The sequence below is a fragment of the Carcharodon carcharias genome, chromosome 20 (assembly GCF_017639515.1).
Source record: "Carcharodon carcharias isolate sCarCar2 chromosome 20, sCarCar2.pri, whole genome shotgun sequence".
NCBI classification, from domain to species: Eukaryota; Metazoa; Chordata; class Chondrichthyes; order Lamniformes; family Lamnidae; genus Carcharodon; species Carcharodon carcharias.
The window spans coordinates 79784758-79809504 of record NC_054486.1 but is presented as its reverse complement, the minus strand read 5'-3'; the positions used below and the strand labels follow the sequence as shown (position 1 = coordinate 79809504).

Below are 24747 nucleotides of genomic sequence, written 5' to 3'. Positions count from 1 at the left end.
AAATCCTGCCTCAGGACTCAGAGAAGAAGTCGGGAGGGGTAGAGTCCTGAGCCAGTTATTGGATCAGGAGGGAGGGGTTTACTTTTGAGTTCTGCAAGTAACACCTTCAACATGAATTTTATCTTAATTCTTTCTCCAGGTTAGTTTTTCATTGGTCCGATTTAACTATAACACAAAGCAATGAAAGTGAGTGGTGTCTTCCTGATGTTCACATTTGTACCCCGGAATATGCACCCCAACCCCCTTTCTGATAGTGAGGCAGGTTGATTGAGATATATCTGAATTGGTGTAAATATGCTTACAGTTGTCAATGAAATAATTTTTTTCAAAGCAGGCAAAATAAATAAAAACTGGTTGCACCTATCTGCTGAACTTAAAAATGAAGAAGTAAATGAGAGGGAGATGTGCAATCCAGAGTAAAGCAGGTTATTCGTTTCCCTGAGCTATCACACATTCCAAGTCAAGCATTTCATTTATCAGCCCCTTTAATACGCTTTCACAGAGCCGTAGACAAACTGGGAGCAGAGGCAAATCTCTGGCTCCCATAGGCAGACTGGCATTTGGTAAATTGGGAAATTTCTACCAGTGGCTGCTGAAAATGCGATATCTGACAGTGAGTCAGATGCAACTCCGACTTTCCGCTTGTCCAATCACAACCTCATATTTTCTGTCTCTCTCCGTCCACTCCTGTTTTCCCATTTTGGTTTTGATTCTCCACTCGAGTCCGTCCTTCAGCCACCTGCACTCTCTCTGTAGCGGAGCGTCACACCTTCCTCAGCTCTGTGGTTAAAAACCCTTTTCAATTAGATGTATCTGGTGGTAAAAGGAGCTGGGCAATGGAAAAACACTCAAACTAAACCCTAACCCCAACGGAAAAACGCGGGGGACTTGACAGGTGGAAACGGAGTGACTGGTGGCACCTGGTGACATGTTACCGTCAGAAGGGTTTTGCAGGAATCTGGATAACTGAATGTACAAAGTGGAGCATTTGAGTCCCCTGGACTTCTGACGAAATACCCAAGCCTAATGTCCCCGATGTTTTACCTTTTTTTTGTGTGTGAAAAGTGTAAAGATGTGGAAGCAGAGAAGGACGCAAGGTTCGGCAGGAAGATGGTTCCTTGAATCAACAATTTCGATGTTGATTTCTGATTAGTCTGTGTGAGGGAATAAAAGCAAGTGTCCAGTGACAATGATGCGTCAATGGTGGCTTCAATCCTAACACAACCTAACTGTAACAATGTTGTCTATAACTTTCAATAGGCATTATAAATAGATGCATAGAGTACAAAAACCCAATAAGATTTTCTAAAACAGAAACAGAAAATGTTAGAAAAATTCAGCAGGTCTGACAGCATCTGTCGAGAGAGAAACAGGGCTAACGTTTCGAGTCCGTATGACTTCTTCAGAGCTATCACACATTCGAAATGTCAGTTCTGTTTCTCTCTCCACAGATGCTGTCGGATCTGCTGAGTTTTTCCAGAATTTTCCATTTTCTGTTTTTGTTTCAGATTTCCAGCATCCGCAGTATTTTGCTTGGTATCTAGGTTTTTCTAAAGCTATATGAAACAGTTCGACCCCAATGTGACTATGGTTCCCAAATTTGGATGCCCGAACAATGGGGGGGGGGGGGGGCGGTGGTGTCAGGGGGTTGGGGGGGGGGCGCAGAGGGAAGATAAGGGGCCCAGAAACAGGAGAAGCACCAGGGCCCATGATTTCTCTCCCTGGTCCTGGTTCTATCCCCTGGCACTCCACCACCCGAAAACACACCCCAGCATGGTGAAGCCCATACTACAGGTTCACAGATGAATGCTCTTCTCATTCAAACACTCATGTGCCTGGATACATGATGCCTGGACTAGGGCTATTAGAACAGTGTCTTCCTCAGACACTATTGAGCCTACCTCCAAAACAGAGTGTGGGTGTACATCCTGTCCTTGCCATCATAAACATAACACCTACCCGCTTTTCCACCATTGCTATCTACCCATATACGTCGAGGGTCATCCCCCACCTGGACCTCGTGGAACTCCACTTCCTTCGCCCACTCTGGCCATCCCTCCCCGAACAGCCTGCACTCTCCCTCGCCGGACAGCTCGCACTCTCTCTCCCCGGACAGGTTGCAATCTCTCTCCCCAGACGGCCTGAAATATGCCTTCCATCTTTGCCCAGCCGCTGCTCCACCCTTCCCCGCCAAGCCTGCTTCCTTCCCCACCCACCTCCATTACACATTCTCCAGGCAACTTTGCTGCCGTCACCCGGTCTGAACCATAGGCTGACATTTACAGATGCTCCCCAAAGAGGAGAACACAGTGACGACTCACCCTGTTAATCATGGGAGTAGTCGACCTCACCAGGTGCATGCCTCTTATAAGCAGCCGTAAATATGAAAATTCTAAGTTCTCACTGATAGGGAACTTACTTTAGCAGAGGATCTTAATTCTGGCGAGCTGGCCTTTTAATAATAATGCACGAAATGCCAAGGAGGCTTCCTGACATTGTGTGTCAGGTAAGCTCGACTCACCTTTAAAGGCCAAGAGCAGAACTGCAAAAGTGCATCCTGCCATCAGGAAACTGATTTTTGGCCTTACGCAGATTTAAGATCCACTGCCGGCCAAGCTTCCTGCTGCAGGAAGGCCCGGAAGATTCCGCCCATCAATATTTTCACAATCCTTCAGCAGGCCAAACAGTGCTTGTTCACCCTACCCTCCCTCTCGCTCTCAAAAATAAAACTCTAAATGACCTTTTTAGTTGCCACTCAACTGTTTCTGTTTATCCTCATCATTAATTACCAACCCTCTTCCTTTTGCAAATGTCTACACAAGTCATGGGCTGAAATGAAAGAGGGCAGCTCCTCTGAGCATACGCCCTCACCACCTCAGAAACTGTCACCCCACATAATTCAGATGACCAGGTAGATAGTATCTGCACTGGGATATTCACTGAACATAAGTGCATGGGAACCAGGGGCAGGAGATTAGGATGTTTCAGGTACCAGCAGAAAACACAAATGCAGCCTTTAAGAGGCCAGCGAATTAAAAAAAAGAGCAATGGTTGGCCAATGAACTTGTAACTCTTTCAAGTGCCAATGAACTTTTATATTGGCCTGCCTCTGAACAGGCCCGGGCACAATGTCAGAGAGCATGGAGAAGTCCAGCTCCAACTGGGTCATTCACACAGGTCATATTAAGGCAGGTAGTCAGGTCTGTGTACACTGCCGTGTGGCCCAGAGTCCTGGAGCCTTGACAGCTTTGATAGAGAATCAGACTGCTGCCATCTTGACTCAGGGTTCCTGCATCTCCCCTCCTCTACAAGCATGAAGGCGAGCATGAATAATTGCCTCTAATGTGACACTGCATTCCTGCACACTGTTCTCAAACAGGCCATAGGCAGTGATGAAGCTCAGCTCCTTTACAGTGCCAGGGACTCCATGTGGGAGGCCATGGTCTGGGTGGAGGATAGGCATGGCCCAAATCCATCAAGGAAATGAGAAAACGAGGCACAGACCTGCATGAACTGCTGCCTGTAGTCGAACACTGGCTGCATATTCAGGGAATGGAAGCCCTTCCTGTTGGTGAGTATTGAATTTCTCCCCCAATATCTTTCGTCCAAGAGAAATTTCAAGGCTGTAGAGCAGAGAAGTAATTTGGATTAAAATAAGTAGAGTGGGTCAGGAGGGGACAGAGAGCTCAACAAAAGTAATAGGACATTAGAGACAAGGGTGACATTGGTGGAAAATAGAAAAAAGTTAAAGCTAAAAGCACTACGTCTGAATGCATTAACCTTTTGCAACAAATAGAAATAAATTATTTTAATCAAATAGCTATTACAGAGATATTGTTGCAGAGTCACCAAGATTGAGAACTAAATATTCCAAAGTACTTGACTTTTGGAAGAGATAGGCTAAAGGGCAAAGCTGAGGGGTGGGGGTGGGGGTGGGAGGGGGAGGTTAGCTCTGAGAATGAGAATAGCATTCTTAACTATGTCATGGTCACCTAATTGCTCTTCTGAAAGAGGTGAGTACACCTCCAAAGCTCTTCCCATGAAAACATTCTGTAGAAGCATAGTCCAACCGTCTTTAGGTCATTTCAGTTTTGTAGCAACTTTCTCAAATGACACAAATTACATTTCTACTCCTTCTTCTTTAAATTTAGGTAAAAGCAAATCTTCATTACCAAATCATAAGTACAAGTTGTTGGCTCTGGGCCATACTCACTGTTCCCCTCCAAAGTATAGGTTTTAAGCTTGACTCTTTCTAATTTCTTGTGTCTTTCCTTTCTCCTTTCCTCTCTTTCTAACTTCTCCCTTCCTACTTTAAGCTTTTGCCCTGTTCCTTCTTCTCTTTCTTTTTTGAACTGAAGTTTTTTTTTTTAAATTTCTGTCCCTCTTTCCTTTTTCTCTCTTTCCAATTTTTTTTCATTTCTCTTTCAAATTTCATCCCCTCTTTCTCTAATTCATTTTTTGCTAATTTGACCTGAATATTGGTAGAACCACCCATTTCTTTCTTAAACTTCAAGCGCTGAGCCACTACTTCAAGAATCACTACTTTTCAGCTCCTGATTTTGAATTGACCCTTAATTTCTCTACCACAGCCTTCAAATTAACCTTTATTCTGTTCCAAGGCACCATAAGATAAATCCATTCTTTCCTGCAAGGTTTGAGCATTAAAGATAGCCATGTCGATTTCCACTGAATACAGCAAAATAGATGTGAAATCTTGTTGGTTTAAATTCTAGAAAATTCCAATGTACCCATTTTCCTGTCTCAGGATTTCAAGATCCTGGACGAGCCTCCAATTAGTTACGAGCCACAGAGAGACTGATAACTTTTTCAAAAGAAAGGAATCCCCATGAAGTGAATGGAAGTAAAACTGCTGGACAAGATTTCACTTTTTAAAGCTTTTACAGTAACAAACCAACTAAAATCAACAGAATTCAAATGTCAATTAACATTTGAAGGATATTTCAAATAAGAAATAAAATTTCACTTTAAATGGTTGATATAACAAAGGTATGCCCTACATTGTTACAAGCACTCACATTAGTTCCCATACAAATATGGGACCATGTGCAATTTCACAGTCTTTCCAATTCAACTATTGCTATGCAGGATCTCTCACTTCCCATCCAATAGTTTCAGCCCTTGAGTCACATTCACCAGCAGCTTTATTCCATCTGAAGTCCCCGATACTGACAATGCACATGTCTACAAAACCTCTCTAACTCAGTTCACAACAGTCCAAATGGCACATATACCCCAGAGTCTCCTTTCTTCAAATCATTTAAATGGTCTGGTGGGCTCTGGCAACACAGGAACAATGGGTTTTGTCCTGTTTTCAAAGGTATGTCCTTTCCAACTGTGCAACACACAGTAACATAGGGCAGAATCTTACGCCACTTGGGCAGGCATGCGCCCGATCTGAACAGGTGTGAAATAGCGTGAGATGATGTTGGGCAAGCGTCCCGACATCATCCTGCGCGTGAGTAATCTTCAGGTCGACAGGCGCGCGCGCGCAGCAGTTGGAAGCATGCCTGCCGACAATTAAGCGGGCAATTAAGCCCTTAAGGAGGCAATGTAAAACAATTTTTTGTGGCCCCGACCAATTGTACAGTTGGGGGAAGGGCTAACTGGCCAGGCAGCCTTTATATATATTTGCTCAAACCTCGATCAAGGGCAGGATGAAATCTCCATGGGGAAATAAAAGGAAAAGAGATATCTGGGGAGTGTTTTTCTTTATGAGGTACGCTTTCAGATGCTTGATTGTGTTGCATGGACATATTTTGCAACATTTTTAATAGTTTGTTTATTATATGGAGGTCTGCAGCTCCCTGAGGCAGCTGTCTGCCTTCAGGGAGCTCAGTGGAAATGCTCACCAGCACACATGGTGACATCGGCGCCTGCCCTCTCCCCGTCCCCACCAGCAGGGTTGAGCCTTTATCAGTGTGCGGTTCATGCTGGCTGGGCCATTAATTGGCCAGCCAGCATGAAATCACAGTCGGGGCCGATTGCAGTTTGGGGTCCGTTTCCTGTCCGCTCCTGGTCCCGCGATCGTGCGTGCCCAACGAGCTGAAAAATTCAGACCATAGCATCTGCTCCATACTTAGAGACCTGCTTAAACACCAGTATCTGTTCCAAAAATGCCAAACAGAAAATTGTTCCAGTAGGAGAGAGCCTTGCTTGTTTTCACTTTACATAAATTCTCAGTGTGAACTGTCAAAAAGAAAACACAGCTGATCCAACCCTGATGCAATTAGCTTTCTATTTACACTTTGCTTCAGCAACTTCAGGTCACATGGTCATTTCTTGAACCCTAATAATGCTATAATCAGGAAATCAATTAACCCTCATTCAGAATGCTCTCCAGCCCACTTTGGTCTTAAAGGAACACAGCACAAAACAAAGAACAGGTTTTTTCTGGCACATGGGTCATCACAAATGGTATGGGAAGGATGAAATGGCATGCCATGGGCATGGCATAGGAAGAGGGGGTGAATGGTATAGGAGGGAGACAATGGCATAAGGGAGAGGGAATGACATGGGAGGAGGGGGTGGGCTAGCATGGGAGGTGGATGAGATGATGGAATTGGTTAAGTGTAGAAAAGTAGCAAGGACAATTACTTGGTACAACTTATTATTTGAAAGCTATTCTTTGTGCTAGAAATGAAGATTCACTAGATTTGAATGAAGTAGCTCTGGAAAAGCTGTCAGGTGATTTCAGTGAATACATCAGTCTATAATCTCTAGAGTTTTGACACAGTCCAATTCCAATTGTCATGCCACCACACAAACGTAGAGTCAAGAAGAAGGCAGTTTGACTGTTGTAATGAAACTTGAATCCTATAAGACTTTGGAACAAGGTTGGTGGTTAGGAAGCTGTTCTTTTTGATGATAAATGCTGAAATCATAACAGGCGGATTTCAAGGAAATAGAGTGTCTATTCTGTAAATAATATTGAGCCTATCAGATATAAACACCCTTATTAACTCAGTAGAAAAGAGTACCTAATTAGACTTTCACATTTTACCACTGTAAACAAACCACAAGGCAAGTCTCTTGACAAGATTTGTACTTATATTCTTAGGCCTGTTTTTACACATGGGCAGTTCTATGTAGCTTTTTCCAGAGTGAGAAATTTTGATTTGGTAGGGAGGCAGTTCCAGGATTTTGACCCAGCAACAGTGAAGGAACGGCAATATAGTTCAAAGTCAGGATGGTGTGTGAATTTCGAGGGGAACTTCCAGGTGATGATGTTCCCATGCGTCTGCTGCCCTTGTCCTTCTAGGTAGTAGAAGTCACTGGTTTGGAAGGTGCTGTCAAAGGAGCCTTGGTGAATTGCTGGAGTGCATGTTGTCAATGGCACACACTGCTGCTACTGTCCGTCAGTGGTGAAGGGAGTGGATGTTGAAGGTGGTGGATGGAGTTCTAATTAAGCGGACTGATTTGTCCTGGATGCTGTGAAGCTGCTTGAGTGTTGTTGCAGCTGCACTCATCCAGTCAAGTGAAGAGTATTCCATCACACACCTGACTTTTGCCTTGCAGATGATGGACAGGCTTTGAAAAGTCAGAACATGGGTTACTCACCACAGAATTCCCAGCCTCTGACCTGCTCTTGTAGCAAAAGTATTTATGTGGCTGATCCCATTGGTTCCTCATCAATGGTAACCCCAAGGTTGTTGATAGTGGTGGATTCAGTGATGGTAATGTCATTGAATGTCAAGGAGTGATGGTTAGATTTTCTCTTGTTGGAGATGGTCATTTCTGGCACTTGTGTGACACGTATATTGCTTGCCACTTATCAGCCCAAGCCTGAATATTGTCTAGGTCTTGCTGCATTTGGACATGGGTTGCTTCAGTACCTAGGAATCGACAATTGGTGCTGAACACTGGGCAATCATCAGTGAACTACCCCACTTCTCACCTTATGTTGGAAGGAAAGTTATTGATGAAGCAGGTGAAAATGGTTGGGCCAAGGACACTACCCTGAGGAACTCCTGCAGTGATGTCCAACAGCCACAACCATTCCATTGTGCTATGCATGACTCCAATCAGTGTTCCCATTGGCTCCAGTTTTGCTAGGGCTCCTTGATGCCACACTCAGTCAAATGCTGCCTTGATGTCAAGGGCAGTCACTCTCACCTCACCTCGGGAATTCAGCTCTTTTGTTTATGTTTGGATTAAGGCTATAGTGAGGTCAGGAACTGAGTGGCCATGGCAGAACCCAACCTGAACGTCAGTGAGCAGGTTATTGCTGAGTAAGTACCGCTTGATAACATTTTCAACAACCCCTTCCATCACTTTGCTACTAATCGAGAGTAGACTGATGGGGTGGTAATTGCCCAGGTTGGATTTATCCTGCTTTTTGTGGACAGGACGTACCTGGGCAATTTTCCACATTGCCAGATAGATGCCAGTATTGTAGCTGTACTGGAACAGCTTGGTTAGAGGCGTAGCTAGTTTTTTAGGTATGCCTGCTGCTCCTGACATGCCCTCCTGCACTGTTCATTGAACCAGGGTTGATCCCCTGGTTTGATGGTAATGGTAGAGTGAGGGCAATGGGAGGCCATAAGATTAAAGATTGTGGTTGTATACAATTCTGCTGCTGCTGGTGGCCCACAGCGCCTCATAGATGCCCAGTTTTGAATTGTTAGAACTGTTCGAAATCTATCCCATGGTGGTATTCTCAGTGTGAAGATGAGACTTTGCCTCCACAAGGAATGTGCGATGGCCACTTCTATAAATACTGCTATGGGCAGATGCACCTGAGATAGGTGGATTGGTGAGGACGAGGTCAGGTAGGTTTTTCCCTCTTGTTGGTTCCCTAGCCTGGACACCTGCCACAGGCCAGTTTAGTAGCTATGTCCTTTAAGACTCGGCCAGCTTAGTCTGTGGTGGTGCTACTAAGCCAGTCTCCGTGATTGACATGGAAGTCCTCATCCAAAAGTACATTCTGCACTCTTTCCACTCTCCGTGATTCCTCCAAGTGGTGTTCAACATGGAGGAGTACTGATCCATCAGCTGAGTTGGGAAGGAGGGGTGGTGGCGGGGTGGGCACAGTAGGTGATAATCAGAAGTTTCCTTGCTTTCTTGCCCATGTTTGAACTGATTCCATGAGACTTCATGGGGTCCAGAGTTGATATTGAGAACTGCCGGGGCAACCCACTCCTGATTGTATATCACTATGCTGCCACCTCTGGTCGGTCTGTCCTGTCAGTGGGACAGAACATACCCAGGGATGGTGATGGTGCCATCTGGGATGTTGTCAGTAAGGTATAATACTGTGAGTATGACTAATTCAGTCTGCTATTTGATTAGTCTGTGAGACAGTACTGCCAGGTTTAATACAAGCCCCAGATGCTACTAAGGAGGAAATTTCAGGGTCGTTTCCAAGTTTGCTGATGATACAAACCTAGGTGGGAAAGTAAGCCATGAGGAGGATGCAAAGAGGTTAAACAGGTTAAGTGCATGGGCAAAAACGTGGCAAATGGAATCTAATGTGGAGAAGTTTGAAGTTATCCACTTTGGTCGGAAAAAATGGGAAAGATTTTTTTTTAAGTGTTGGGAGGTTTGGAAATGTTGTTATTCAGAGGAACCTGGGAGTCATTGTATTCAAATCAGAGAAAATTAACATGGGCAGCTACAGCAATCAATTAGGAAAACAAATGGTATGTTGGCCTTTACAACAAGAAGATTGGAGTGTCAAAGTACATAAATCATACTACAATTATACAGAACCTTGGTGAGACCACACCTGGAGTACTGTGTACAGTTTTAGTCTTTTTTCCTAAGGAGACTTGCCTTAGAGGGAGTGCACTGAAGGTTCACTAGACTGATCCCTGGAACAGGAATGATTGTTCTGAGGAGAGTTTGTGTAGACTAGGCTGAGGTGAAGATTGAGAGATGATCTAATTGGAGCATATAAAATTCTTAAGGGGCTTCAGAGGGTAGGTGCTGGGAGGAAGTTGGCCCTGGCGGGGGAGTCTATAACTGGGTGAACACAGTCTTGGAATAAGGGGGTGAGTGATCTTTTAGGACTGAATCTTTGAAATCCTCTACCCACAGGAATGGTGGTTGCTCAATCATTGAATACATTCAAGATAGATATTAATAGACTTATGGATACTAAGGGAAGTAAGTGATTTGGGGATCAGATGGAAAACTGGATTTGAGGTAGAAGATCAGCCATGTTCTTACAGAATGGCGATTCAGGCCTGGGAATGAGCTGCTCCTATTTCTTGTGTCTTTATGTCCAGCACCTTTGTCTAGCTCTTGGTCATGTTATTCTTGTGCTGTTGACCCACACTCCAGCTATAGGTTGTGCAGGTTGGGGCAGTGGCAGCAAAATAAGACCATTTTCATTTACAGCATGGTAACATGCATCAGAAGGATGCCAATTTCATTCACATTTTACAGTATATTGCCATTCTTCAATTCCCAGACAGCAATAATTATATAATTCTCATTGCTGTAGGCCAGAGAGTTTTGGTTGCAATCTGGTCTAGGCCTTTGTGGGAGCAAGGGATAGCCATAGTACTAACCCATTTAAAAACTTTCAAACACCAAATTCAAAATTTTCAAAATCAAACTCTGGCCCCATCACCAATCCTCCCCCAGAGCATCAGCGGAACCTAACGCAAGGATAGAAAGGCAAGAAATAAGAATAATTTTAAAAAAAGATGGGAAAAGTAAATTATCAAATCTAAATGGTAACTCAGCAGGAATCTTTGAGTTTCTTATTTGTCACAGAAGCTGGTTGTTCACCACAAACATTTCTCAAATGGAATGTCAAAATTCACATTTCAGTGAGCGCAGATCAAATCAGGGTCAGTGTTGTAGGGTGGCCAAGTTGTACTATTAATGATATTAGAGTTGAACTGCAGACACTTCTTGGGTGGAAACTTTAAGTTTATTCACAATATACTCAGCAGCAACTACACATGTGCTTTCAACTCCAACTCTATCTCTACACTGACTGCAGAGGTAGCCCATGCTACTCTCCTATTGGTTACTACAGATCATGTGATCTTCCTTAAGCAGTATTATTCTTAAAGGTACATTACACACTAAATAAAATCATAATGACTACATTCCTCCCCTTTTAACTTGACTATACGTATTATATTTACAAGTATATATTTTTCAAGACAACAAAATATTTACACTGGGTAAGGAATTTACAAGTTCAATCTTTCAGGTGGTTTCCTGGTACGTGTGGAATGTCGCAGCTCCATAACTTCAGATTCCTTGTCAGGTACTTCCTTGTCCGGAGTTGCCCGAACATCAGGTGCTTCAGTGGGCACTTGCAGTTCTGTATCCTGAACTCTAACAGGAACATCAGACATGTCAGTCCTGGGTTGAATATCCTCAACAGGAAATGCAGACCCGATCATGGTCACTGGTGGAACAAAGTCTTGGTGATTTGTCTCTCTCTTCCTTAAATGGTCCACATATTTACGGATTATCTGGCCTTCCACCTCCATGTGGTAAGAAAGAGGTCCATTCACTACATTTATTTCACCCGGTAACAACTTTGGTCCTTCCCCGAAGTTTTTCACGTACACCGGCTCTGCCACAATAATTTTCATCTCACGACTGATGCCAGTCGGGTCTAGTTTTCTGGCTTCCCTGACTCCTTTCCACCTTCCCCTCTAAATTCTGCATTACTAAGCTCAATCTCATCCTGAGACGGTGTTTCAACAATAACTCCACAGGTGTGACATCTGTTGTTGTATGAGGGGTAGTCCTATAATGTAAAAGAAAGCGTGCTAGCTTGGCTACCAGGGTATCACCAGTTAGCTTTTTCATGCCTGCCTTGAATGTTTGAGCTGCCCTTTCGATCAGTCCATTTGAGGAAGGGTGGTACGGTGCAGTTTTCATATGAGTGACACTGTTGAGTCTGATAAACCGTTGAAACTCAGCACTTGTAAATGCTGTGCCATTATCGGAAACAACTACTTCTGGTAATCTGTGAATGGCAAAACTCTGATGTAGTTTCTCAATTGTAGCGCCCAATGTTGGTGACTTCACCTCACATACATCCAACCATTTTTATCGGGCATCGACAATGAGCAGAAATATTGTACCCATGAAAGGCCCAACGTAGTCAATGTGTAACTGCAACCAGGGTCCACCTGGCCATCCCATGGGTGTAATGGAGCTAACGCTGGCAACTTTTGTAGTTGCTGACATTGCCCACAGTGCTTTCCTAAACTCTATATTTCCAATCCATCCCCGGCCACCATAGATAGCTGCATGCTATGGTCTTCACTGGGGAAATTCCTGGATGGGCACTGTGTAGTTCAATATTAAGTGGCTCCCTTCCTTTTGGAGGAACTATCACTCATGCTCCTCACAATAAGATGCCATCCTGGCTGGTTATTTCATGTCTTCTGTTGAAGTATGATTTCATTTAATCAGATACGGGCTCCTTGACTAACCATGTAGCACTTGTTCTTGCACTTGAGATAGGACTGGGTCCAAGCTTGTCCAGTCTCTGATCTGTTGAGGGCATAGCAGTATGGAATCCAAGAAATTTAACAGTAAGGCAAGTTCCTGTGTAACTGGGACGTGCTCATCATTTTCTTGTAAAGGCAAATGTTAAGGGCTTTGGCGTTTGCGATTTGATTGCCAGGCCTATTTACGAAGGTATTTTCTTACACTGCCAGAAATAAGGCCCATTGTTGTATTCTTGCTGAAGCTATGGGTGGTATACCTTTTCCTCATTAAACAAACCTAACAGTGGTTTGTGCTCTGAAACGATTGTAAAATAGCGGCCGTGTACGTATGGTGAAACTTCTTGACACCAAAGATGATGGACAGGCCTTCTTTTGCTTTCTGTGAATATCCCTTTCCTGCTGTGGTGAGTGTCTTTGGTACACAACCTATTGGCCGTTCCATGCTGTCGTCCATCTGATGAGAGAGCACTGCCCCAACTCCGTAGGGAGATGCATCACATGTCAGCACCAATTCTTTCATCTGGTCATAGTGCACTAATAGGTTGGACAAGTGCAACAATTGCTTCACCTTTACCAAAGCTTCTTTCTGGGGCACCTCCCAAGACCAACGTTAGTTCTTTTTGGGTAGAGAATACAGGGGGGCCAGCACTGTGGACAAATTGGGTAAGAACTGCCTGTAATAGTTGATCATTCCTTGGAATGGTTTGAACTCTGAGGCATTCTTTGGTGCAGGTGCCTCTCTTGTGGCTCTCACTTTCTCCTCAACTGGGTGGAAACCTTATCAATCTACCCGGTGACCCAAATAGATTACCTCCCTCGCTTAGAACGTACGCTTTTCCTTTTTTGGAGGCACTCCAGCTTGCAGAAAACATTTTAAGACTTCTTCTAAGTTTGTCAAATGCTTATTTTCAGTGAATCCTGTCACCAATACATCATCCAAATAGACAACAACCTGGGGCAGTCCCTGCAGTAAGCTGTCCGTTGTTCCCTGAAAGATGGCACAAGCTGAGGAGATGTTGAAAGGCAATCGTGTACACTGGTATTAATTGTGACAAATTCCTGGGAGGCATTATCCAATTCTAGTTGTTGTTAAGCATGACTCATGTTAAACTTTGTGTACATTGTCCCTCCTGCCAGCTTGGCATACAGATCTTCGATTTTTGGTTTGGGATACCTGTCCAGTTTGGCTACTTTGTTAATTGTCAGTTTGTAGTCCCCACAAATTCGGACACTTTAGTTGGGTTTAAGCACAGGAACTATGGGTGCTGCCCACTCCGAAAACTGAACAGCTTGTATAACAGCCAGTTTCTCTAGTCTGTTCAGCTCAGGATCAACTTTTTCTCTCAGGGCGTTTTGCACCGGTCTCACCTTCATGAAGGAGTTGCTTCCGGATCTACACAAATCTTGGCCTGCAGGCCCTGGATTTTACTCAGTTTGTCCTTAAAGATGATGGCATACCTTTTAAGTAGTTCTGGCAGTCCACTTGCTCTCAACTGAAAGATTTTGGACTATTCTACTTTAATCTCCTTTAAACAATCTCACCCCAGGAGGGTTGGTCCTTCACCTGCTACAACCATCATGGGTAGCTGTGCCGATTGGCTTCCTTAATAGACAGTTACTCTGCTTATGCCTTTTACTTGAATGTGTATGTTTTTAGCTTGGCAGCTGTTCCTTCCAAGTTTAGTTGATATTCACCATTTTTCAAATATCTGAGAGTATGTTCCCCAGTTAATGTAACGGAAGCTCCAATGTCTACTTCAGTTTTAACAGGTTTGCCATTTACTTTCACTGTGACATAAATTGGTTCTGTCTTTCCAACTTTCAGCTTAAACAACGAGTAAACATCAGAGTTTTTTGTTTCAGGCTCTTCTTGAATCTTTCCTAGCACTGCCTCATTATATGTCCATTTCTATGACAATAGTAGCATTTGATTTTTTTAAACTGCCAATTGTTAAAAGACTGATTGTTTCCACCTCTATTAAATTTATTTTTTGATTTCACTGCTAAGTTATTTTTCTTTATTCTTCAGCTAGTGGGGGCTATTTCCTGCTTCTCGACAGAGTCTTGCTTTTTCGTGCCGCTTTTGGCTGAGGTTTCTCGCCCAATGTGGAGGACAGTGCCATTTTGTGCACCCTGTATTGCTTGCGGCACTTTCCATGGCCAGCGCTATCTCTAGAACCTTCTTGAAACCCAGATTCACTTTGGAAATAATCTTTTCTGAATAGTATCCTTTTCACACCACATACTAAACAATTTCTGGGCATGTCATTCAGAATCATACCAAACTCACAATGTTCCATTAGCGGCGTCAGATTTGCCACATAGCATGCAATTGTCTCACCCGGGGCTGTATTTCATGAATTAAACCTGAGTCATGACTGAGGGCTTGGGTTGAAAGTGACCCTTCATGAGATTCACCAATTTATTAAAATTCTTTGAATCTGGGGCACTGGGTGACATCCAACTTTGAATCAAACAATAGCTTTTGCTCCCACAAGTATTCAAGAGGATCGCTAACCTCTTCCCTTCCTTTGTAATCTCGTTCGCTTGAAAAAAGAATGTGAAGCGTTCTATTTGTTGAGACCAATCATCTGTGGCTGGTTCAAAAGGATCAATTCACCCAAATTGTGGCATTTTGACAGAAGATAACTTCTTCAATTCTAACATAGTTTGCTATTTATAGTCACTGGGCGAGGTACAGTGCCGATTTCTTTTTAACTTGATTTCTTCTGTTCAATCCTGTTTTACCCTTGTCGCCAGTTTGTTGTAGGGTGACTGAATTGTACTATTAGTGATAGAGTTGAACTGCAGACACTTCTTGGGTGGAAACTTTAAGTTTATTTACAATATACTCAGCAGCAACTACTCGTGTGCTTTCAACTCCAACTCTATCTCTACACTAACTGCGGAGGTAGCCCATGCTACTCTCCTATTGGTTATATCAGATCATGTGATCTTCCCTAACAAGTGCTTTTCTTAAAGGTATATTACACACTAAATAAAACCATAATTACTACATTCAGTGTAGGTTTAAGATTCTACTGAAACTAAGATTATGAGGTATCGATTTTATTTTGAAATCAATATACTGCGGATGCTGGAAATCTGAAAGAAGAACAAAAAATGCTGGATAAACTCAGCCGGCCTGGCACCATCTGTGGAGAGAGAAACAGAGGGCAGAATTTTGTGCTCGTTGGGCAGGTGGCTCCCAACCCGATAGAGCATAAAATGACGCGCGATGACGTTGGGTGAGCATCCTGACATTATCGCGCACTCGTGCGATATTTCGGCCGGTGGGCACGTGTGGGAGTCGGCAGCATGCACACCGAGACTTAACAGGTCTATTAAGGCCATTACAGATCTAATTAAATGAAATTTTTTGCTGCCCGTCCAACCTTACGGTTGGTGGACAGGCAAAAAGGCCAAGCGGCCTTTGCATATTTTGCGAAACGTCATCCACAGGCGGGGTGAGAATTCGAGCAGTCATTAAACAAAAATTAAATTTTTTTTCAAGCTAATTTCTAACATGTCCCTGCTCATGAGTGACATGAAAATGTTAATAACATGTCCCTGACAGAGTGACATGAAGGGACATGTTATTAATATTTTTAACATCTTTCTTTTTTATTTTCAAAATTCTTCGTCTCCCTGAGGCAACTTGGCGCCTCAGGGGGCTTTCCCTGTGCACACCTCCGTGCATGTGTGAACTTCTGCCCCCACACAGGCAGCGCTGAGCACTGCAGCACATGTTTCACACTGGGCGGGCTTTAATTGGCCCACCAGCGTGAAATCGCATTGGGGCCCCGATCGTGGGCGGCAACCTCTTTCGTGGCCATTCCCAGGCCCACCTGCCCACTGTGTCTGCTTGAAAAGGGCAAAATTCCGCCCAGGGTTAACGTTTCAAGTCCGTATTACTCTTCTTCAAAGCTCTGAAGAAGAATCATACAGACTCAAAACGTTAACTCTGTTTCTCTCTCCAATGATGCTGCATAACTATCGATTTTATTTTGTTGATTTATGAGGTATCAATCTTGTTTAATTTGTGGAAGCATTGGACTTGGTATAGGTAATTTGTTCTTTGCTAAAAAGGAGTGAGATATTTCTGGTAGAAAGATCTGTGGACATTTGAATTTTTGCATTAAAAGGTCAGTTAAAATCAATTTTTGCTTAATATATTTCTCCCCCTCATTAATCTAATTTGAAAAATGACCTCCAGTTTGCAATATTGGTTTAAAGTAAAAAGCACAGCTCTGCCTCTTGACTGAATTTCAATATGAACTTAATGTATCAGCAAACTTCCACAAACCAGTTATTTCAATTTAAATGAAAGCAGACAGAACTGAAGACTGAGAATCTTACGACTTTAAGATTTTCAATGATAGCTCTTAGAGTTTCTTGGTAGTGCTCTTTCATTCACACACACCCTGAAGGCTGATTCCCGAATCAATCTGTCAGAATTTTTCATTATTTAAAGGATCCAACAGTCTATTGTGCTTCTGTTTAAATGCCTGTTCAGCCCACAATGGATATTCAGTTTTTTTTTAAAGGTTTCTCACTATAGTTATGTTAGGCTTTTTCCCTTATCTGCACTGTCTTCTCTGTTGATATCAGTAGCTAATTAGCATCATTTTCTCTGGTCAGCTAATGAATTACCTATGCATTTGGAGTTTTACTGCATGGAGCCAAAAATGATTCTGTTTCCTATCTTTTTATCATCTCCAATATTTCTATTGTACAACTTCAAAGTATATGGAACATCATTTATATCAATTACTGTAGGGACAAGAACCAGGCACTTGGTCTAATGTTGAGAAGCCATGTGAATGTAACCTCGGTAGTTAACCCTTATAACTGAATCTAACATTACAGAAATTTTGAAAGTTAATTAACAAAGGTGTAAATAGAAATTGTTTCTGTTTTAGTGACAATAGTTACTCCTGTAAGTTTGCTACATATCGAACACAGTTCCATATCTCAATGTACAATAGTGTAACCCAGGGATGTAGCAATAGCCTTTTATTGACATCTGAACTGGATATTTATGCCTTTGACGTTTGTATTTCTTTAGTCTCTCCGCAGGTGGACTGAATTAGCACTTGCTGAGATAAGATTTGATAGAGTGGATATGCTACTTTATTTCATATGTGAAAATACAGAGCAATAGTATGATCAGACTCGTCAAGTTCAATCAGCACAAACAAGTAATGATACAAAACGAAGAGTACGCCATCCTTTCTTATATCAGTTGGTTATCTTATTTAATCAAATGGTCATCTAACAGTTTCTCCAGTATTTCTGACTTTACCTAAAGCTTCCACTGCTCTTTCTTTCAAAGCCTACCTCCACAGTGAGCTTCCTATCTCTTTATATCTCTCTGAGAGTAGAGAGACCTGGATTAAAGGACCGTTCAAACACAAAGGGTGTGAGGTGTTTTCTCCTTAATTACCCTGACAAGCACGAAAAATATTTATAGTCCCTGGGGAAAGTAGCTTCCATTTATTTTAGGAACCACCTTGCAACTAGAGGCCATTTTTTTAAAAAAGGAGTGGAAGAACATATTGCTTTAAAAGAGTAATGAAAGTAACTCCATTGTATACAAATCCTTTACGCGGTAAAATAATCCAAAAGCCCTGAACGTGACAACAGATAATGCGCAAATCATTACATGCACCTTTCTTGTAACCTACACTTGTCTGCTGTCCAAATGTTTCAGTAATATTCAGCTCTCCAATAAATTTGCAGCCAATTTCAGCTATTCCTAAGTTAAACATAAAAATCCTCTGCTGTTCTCACCAAACAGAATTAAACAAAAATAAGAAACACACAGAATAAAAGAAATAAACGTCTGCACTAAATATGAACTGGAAATAATTGCAAAAAAAATCAATCATGTGCCTTTAAGAGCTCCATCACACATGAAGCTACCCTTAAACCCACTCCAGATCGATGAACACCATGATCCCATCCTAAACCAATAGAAATTTTGCTGTATTGCATTTAAATCCATTTAAGTCCATTCTAATATTTAAATTAAGCTCTTGAATGTTCAGATGGCTGGAAGGTCACATGCTGGACAATGGTAGAAATACACATAGTCCTCACCCAATTTCCAAATCACCAATAGTCCCACACGTGCAGCAGCAGCCATGGCAACTGATCATAAAATCCCACCAGAGGATGCTCTGCAGCAGAGGCTGAATCTTTGAAGCACAATTAATGAGTAGGCAGTATTTGATTAGATTGACATTTGACTCATACAGAATGATGAGTAAGCATTATGTGCAAATCCCAAGCTAATTTGGATTTCTTGCAAACCTTAAGAATACATCATTTATGTCTTGCACCAATTTCCTCCTCATCTGCCTCTCTTGCTTTCCACTCTACTTCAATCATTCTCCTTCATTTCACCATCTTTCTCTTCTTCATTTTCCCTCCTCCTCCATTTCACTCTCTCATTCCCTGACTGTTCCTTCACTTTTATCTTTCTTTTTTCAATAATTTCCTTCTCCTTCACAGTTTCCACAATCACTTCACAAACTTCTCTTTTTTCCTCATCAGTCACACTCTCTTTCTTTGCCAACCATTTACTCCTTCACTTCACACTGTCTCACCATTACTTTAATCTCCCCTTTTCCTCTTTGCACTCTCTGCTCCTTCACTTCTCTCCCTCTGTCAGACAGATGGGTGGATGTGACAGCACTGAGACTCAGGCAATTGATTGATTAGTGGCACTGGCCCTGAGCTCTGCAGTATTGTGGATTCATAACAAGAGAGCGAAAAAGGAACTGCCAGATGCCAGCTTGCTGTGCACCTGCTAAGAAAGCCAACATGTTTTTTCTCTCAAGTTTATTTAAATTCCTGCAATCCCACAGGGTTTTCCAGAGTTGAACACATTTCATTAACAGCACTAACTCATCTAATTTATTTGTATGGGAGGAATAAGTTAGGCAGGAGCTTCACTAGCCAGATGAAAATAGAAAGCAGAAGTGTTCAGTCTTTTTAATGTGTGGCCACAAAATATCCATAGGAATGGAAGACAATGAATAACATTCCCACTGAAGTTACTTAACACAACATGGTGTTTGTGAGGTTATGAACAATGCTGGGGTTATTGTGTTGCTTATCCTATGTGGATGGAAACCTAGGTAGATTTAGTTGTGACATTGTTACAAGACTAATATTGCTTCTCCATCTTTTACAAGTTCACAACTACCACATTTCTTTCAGCAACTTTCTTCCAATTTCCACCCTTCCCTCACCTTCATCTGGGACTCCTCCCTTCCCTTCCTCAGTTTTTCTTTTGCCATTTCTGGGGGTAAGGTATTGAGAAATATCCACTATAAGTTCACTGATATCTGCAGCTACCTTGACTACACTTGCTCCCACTCCACTTCCTATTCCGTTCTTTCAGTTTCTTTGCCTCCATCACATCTGTTTTGATGATGTAACCTTTCATACCAGTGTTTCCAATTTGTCGTCCTTTTTTCTCAGATGTGGATTCATGTGGTTGACAGGGCCCTCAACCATGACCCCGCTTCTGCTCTCACCCTTTCTCTCCCTCCCAGAGCCATATCCTCACTTCCCACCTCATCAACATCCATATTCAATGGATCATCCTCTGCCATTTCCACCATCTCCAGTAGAGTTCACCTTTCAACATTCTGAACGGACCATTCCCTCTCCAACACCCTGATCCACTTCTCAATCACTCCTAACATCCCTTTCTTTCCCACAGCACTTTTCGATGAAAGTGCAGGAAATGCAATTTATACATTTTACTTCCACCTTTATCACCTTCCAAGGTCCTAAACATTCCTTCCAAGTGAAACAGCAATTTACTTGTACTTCTTTCAATTTAGAATACCATATTCGCTACTTATGATGTGATCGTCTCTATACAGAATCACAGCATCAGAGAATCACTGAATTGTTACAGCACAGGAGGTAGCTATTTGGCCCATCATGCCTGCACCAGCTCCCTTAGTGCCATTTTTCCACCTTCTCACCGAAACCCTGCACATTCTTCCTTTTCAGATGACAATTTAATTCTCTTTTGAATGCTTCGATTGAATCTGCCTCCACCACACTCTCAGGCAGTGCATTCCAAACTGTAACCACTCACTGCTTTAAAAAGTTTCTTTCTCATATCGCTTCTGCTTCTTTTGCCTAACACTATAAATCTATGCCCTCTCATTCTTGATCCTTTCCCGAGAGGAGACATTTTCTTCCTAACCACTCTATCCAAACCCCTCATGATCTTGAATAGCTCAGTCAAATCTTAGGGAGATCAAACGCAGATTGGGCGATCACTTTATAGAACATCTTCATTTAGTCCGTAAGAGTGACCCTGAGCTTCCAGTCACCTGTCATTTTAATTCTCTATCCAATTTCTATTCTGAACTTTCTGTCTTGGCCTCAATGTCTTGTTCCAATGAAACTTAACATAAGCTCAAGAAACAACACCTCACCTTTTGAACAGGTGCTTGATAGCCTTCTGAACTCAACACTGATTTCAACAATTTCAGATTGTAACATCTGTCCCCATATTTTCAGATGGCAGCTGTTGGCAATGATGCTCCTATTGCTACTTATTCCTCCTCTAGATCCATCTTTTGTTTCTTTACCTGTTCCATAACTATCTCCTTTTGCCTTCCACCATTAATGTTGTTAATTTAATCTCTTCTGCCTTCATCATATCAAAGACCAAGTTCTTGCTAAACTGCACATGTGCAACCTGGAAGATACCATGCAGGCCTTCTCCCAATTAAGCATTGCGTGTGCATGAGCATTCAAAAAATTTAAATTTATTATGGATTGAAAAAACTGGATGCGGACTACATTAATATTTTACAGGAAACATCATTACAAACCTTCTTGTTTATTCTTTTCCAACTCTCCCCGCTTTCTCTGCCTCTGTATTTGCTCAAAATGTGTCATACCTCTAATGTTTTCCACTTCTGACAAAAGGTCACCAACCTGAACTTAAATTATTTCTCTCTGCACAGTTGTTGCTTGGCCTGAGTATGTAAGGAATATCCTGTTTTTATTGCAGATTTCCGGCAGATGCAGTATATTTGCTTTTGCGACACGCTTCTTATTTCCCAACATTTCTTCTTTCAAGTATTGCATGCAGTGCACTAATCAATTAGAAACGTCAAGCAAGCAGAAACGAGAGTGTTATGAAATGCACTTTCTTTTTTAATAATGATGTTTCAAACAGATCAGAAGCAGGTGAAGCTTGGAAAACAGAAGAGCACTTGATAGTTGACACAGATGAGAGCTTGCTTCTGCCTCTTTTGAGTCTGAACATGAATAAGGTAAGAAAGGATGTGAAAACTCACAGCTAGGACTGGGAGAAAGTAAAAAAAAAACACATTGCACCTCATTAACACAGGGATAGACAGTAATGAAGAATGCTCTAATAGAACAATCAGTCTTGACCAAGTGTTAGAATTAATTTGTCAGTGTTTTGAACTTTTCTGCCAAGTGACACCCTAGAAGATATGTAGGCACATGAATGAAGGAGTTATGTATGACTTTCACTCCAATCATTGCTCAGAGCCCCATGGCTTCAATCTTATTTTATTACATTTGCCTCATTTTTCTGGTTTCTAAAATATAGCTGAAGTCAGTGAACATTCCCAAATAGTAATCCTCATTGCAAAACTCAGTCAGTCAAGGGTTAGACAATGAGAATCCCATCAGAAGGAACTCTGCCATCTGGCACAGTACCTCACAGACCAGTCAATTATTCAAGTAGAGGGAGCACTACAGCATCCTACACCCCACAGTCCAAACAGCAGATAACAAGTATCCCACTAGGAGGAGCTCAAGAGTAGCCCAGGGAATTCCTCAAACCCCAGATAGGAAGAGGTCCAGCAGAAGGGGTTCCACAGTGGCTGCATAATACATTTCATACCAATATCTACATGCAAAAGAATATTTAAAATAAACTGTATTAAAATGACACAGCAGCACTGCAACTGATAATCATTGACAAAGAAAATATATAACAAATGTACAAGTAAAAACCCTCCATTAACGTAAAGAAATGGAAAGTAGCAAAGCCCACAGTAAATACATAATCTAATGGTAGTAATGATGCATAGGAGGGTACCTATTGTGGATTTTAGATCACCAGTGTTTATTGCAGGATTCATCTTCACCTTGTGCCAAAAATAAAAACCTATAATAAAGAGCACACATTTGAGTTCATTCTGTCTAAAAAGCCAGTGTCCTGGATCCCTCATTGTCACGCTCTACTACATCTATTCTATTCTACTTCTGGTGTTTAAGCACCAGACACACTAATGAACAGGATTTTGTTGAACTTATGTATTTCTTCTTAAAATGAAAACTCTCAATGTGTCCTTATCCGATATGTTATATTTACAGAGGGACCCTATCAACTATCCAATCACTACCACCATCTTGACTATTAGCAGTCAAAATGCTGCATTTTCACTCCTCTTTCATGCCATTAGATTCTGTAACTACCAACTATCTGGAGCACTGACTTAAAGTATCTTTCAATGTACTTGTCTTCCAGTTTGTAGACTTCAATGTAACTGGATTACTGCACAATTTGTATTCAATGTCATTGCACTTAAAATATTGAGCCAATGCTCATCTATCTGAGGGCTCTGTTTAACTCAGAGCACAGGACATGTGCAGGAACTGGACTCATGGTAGTGCATTAAGTTGGATTGCTTGAATAACCATTCATCTCTTATTTCCCTATTGAACTATTTAATTTACAAATAGTTTCTCAACTGAGGATCCTGTGCAGGTTAGGACATGCACAAGACAAAGTCCAAATTTCAACCAGAATTCAAATCTTAATCTTACTGTATATTCAATGTTTTGCCTCCCAATGTGCTGAGTTTAATTATTGTGTGCTGAATGTGGCAGGGTTCAGTCTATTTCTACTCAATTTCCAACAATAGTTAACACAACAAGGAGTGACAAAAGGATGTTTGGTGTTCCCAACTGCCCCTCAGTTTTCATTCTTACTCCTTTCAGTTACTCTTCTGGGATACAGTTCCATGTAGTCATTCTTCCTGTATGAGCCTAGCCAACCATGGGCTTCCTGGTGCCTAACCCTATCCACATTGTTTGCCCAAATAGTGCACTTTCAGCAGGGGTTGCTGCATGGCAATCAGATATAGGGGTTTAAGGCAACATTTCTCTCCCTAGGCCATGGGCACTGAAGCCAATTGCAGCATTGCATGCCACCCCAACAGAGATGGACTAACCCAGAAGAGGCAAAGTATTCAAGCTCTCAGTACCATACCAGCATGATTTACTTTAAACAGCATATCTAGTGAAGTCAAGCTTACTTACCTCTTACAGTGATTGTACTGGACTTTTTGGCAGGATTGCCCACATTGTTGTTAGCGAGGCAGCTGTATGCCCCAGCCTCATCAGCATTGATTGAGTGCAGCGTTAAGGTCCCTCCTTTTAACACACTTGTTTTAGGAAGCGGTCCAATAGCCTTGATCCAGGTTAAGGTGGGAGGGGGGTCCCCACCAGTCGTGACACACACCATGGAAAGTGAATCCCCAGGGTTTACTACGATGTGCTCAGGAACCATCAGCTTGATGGAAGGGGAAGCTGCAAGCACAAAAGCAGTGAAAGAAATATGAACATAGATATTTGCTCATCTTTTATTACAGCTGCAAATAACACATCTTTATTCAAAAATTAAAATTTTATGTGGTGACAGACAGCTTAGTGAATGCCCAATAATTAGGTGGTCAATCACTGAAAATGTACTCAATAGGGAGCATGTCTGTTTGCTACAATGTATTCAACACATAGGTATTTGTTGCATGTTAGTGAGAAAAAGCAAATACAAAACAGTTCATTCATATTTTGAATTCCCTTTGCATAACAATATTGAACTGTCACTAATACTGATAGCTGCAAAGCCCAAGTACCAATCTGTAGGATATCAGTGGAGCCATTGTCATGAAACTACAATATTTTTCATAATATTTTTGTAGGCTTATGCGTATGAGTGTGGATGGTGCTGTCTGTGTGACTGATTTAATTGAATTAGAGTCATATAGACTGCAAGGTTGAAACTATCAAAAGAGTTAGAGGTAAAGCAGACTTTTGAAATGGAGGTGGATAAGCTCGATGGAGATTCCAAAGATAAGGTGTGAATGAAATTTGCATTTTTGGATAAGTGAAGGGGTTGATTGATTTTCAAAGGGATGATAGGATATTTACAACTAACAAGGTAAGCAAGGCCAATCAGTATGTTTATTTTTCCTAAAGGTACTGACCATATTGG

At 42.0% G+C, this 24747-nt stretch overlaps 1 protein-coding gene across 1 annotated transcript in view; it reads right to left on the bottom strand.

Moving 5' to 3' along the window:
* mdga2a (MAM domain containing glycosylphosphatidylinositol anchor 2a) overlaps nt 1-24747 on the bottom strand; it is a 912278-nt gene that overhangs the window by 519690 nt on the left and 367841 nt on the right. The window contains exon 7 of the mRNA XM_041214670.1: nt 23793-24062. Within this exon, the coding sequence (XP_041070604.1) occupies nt 23793-24062 (270 nt within the window). The remainder of the gene's footprint in view (nt 1-23792; nt 24063-24747) is intronic.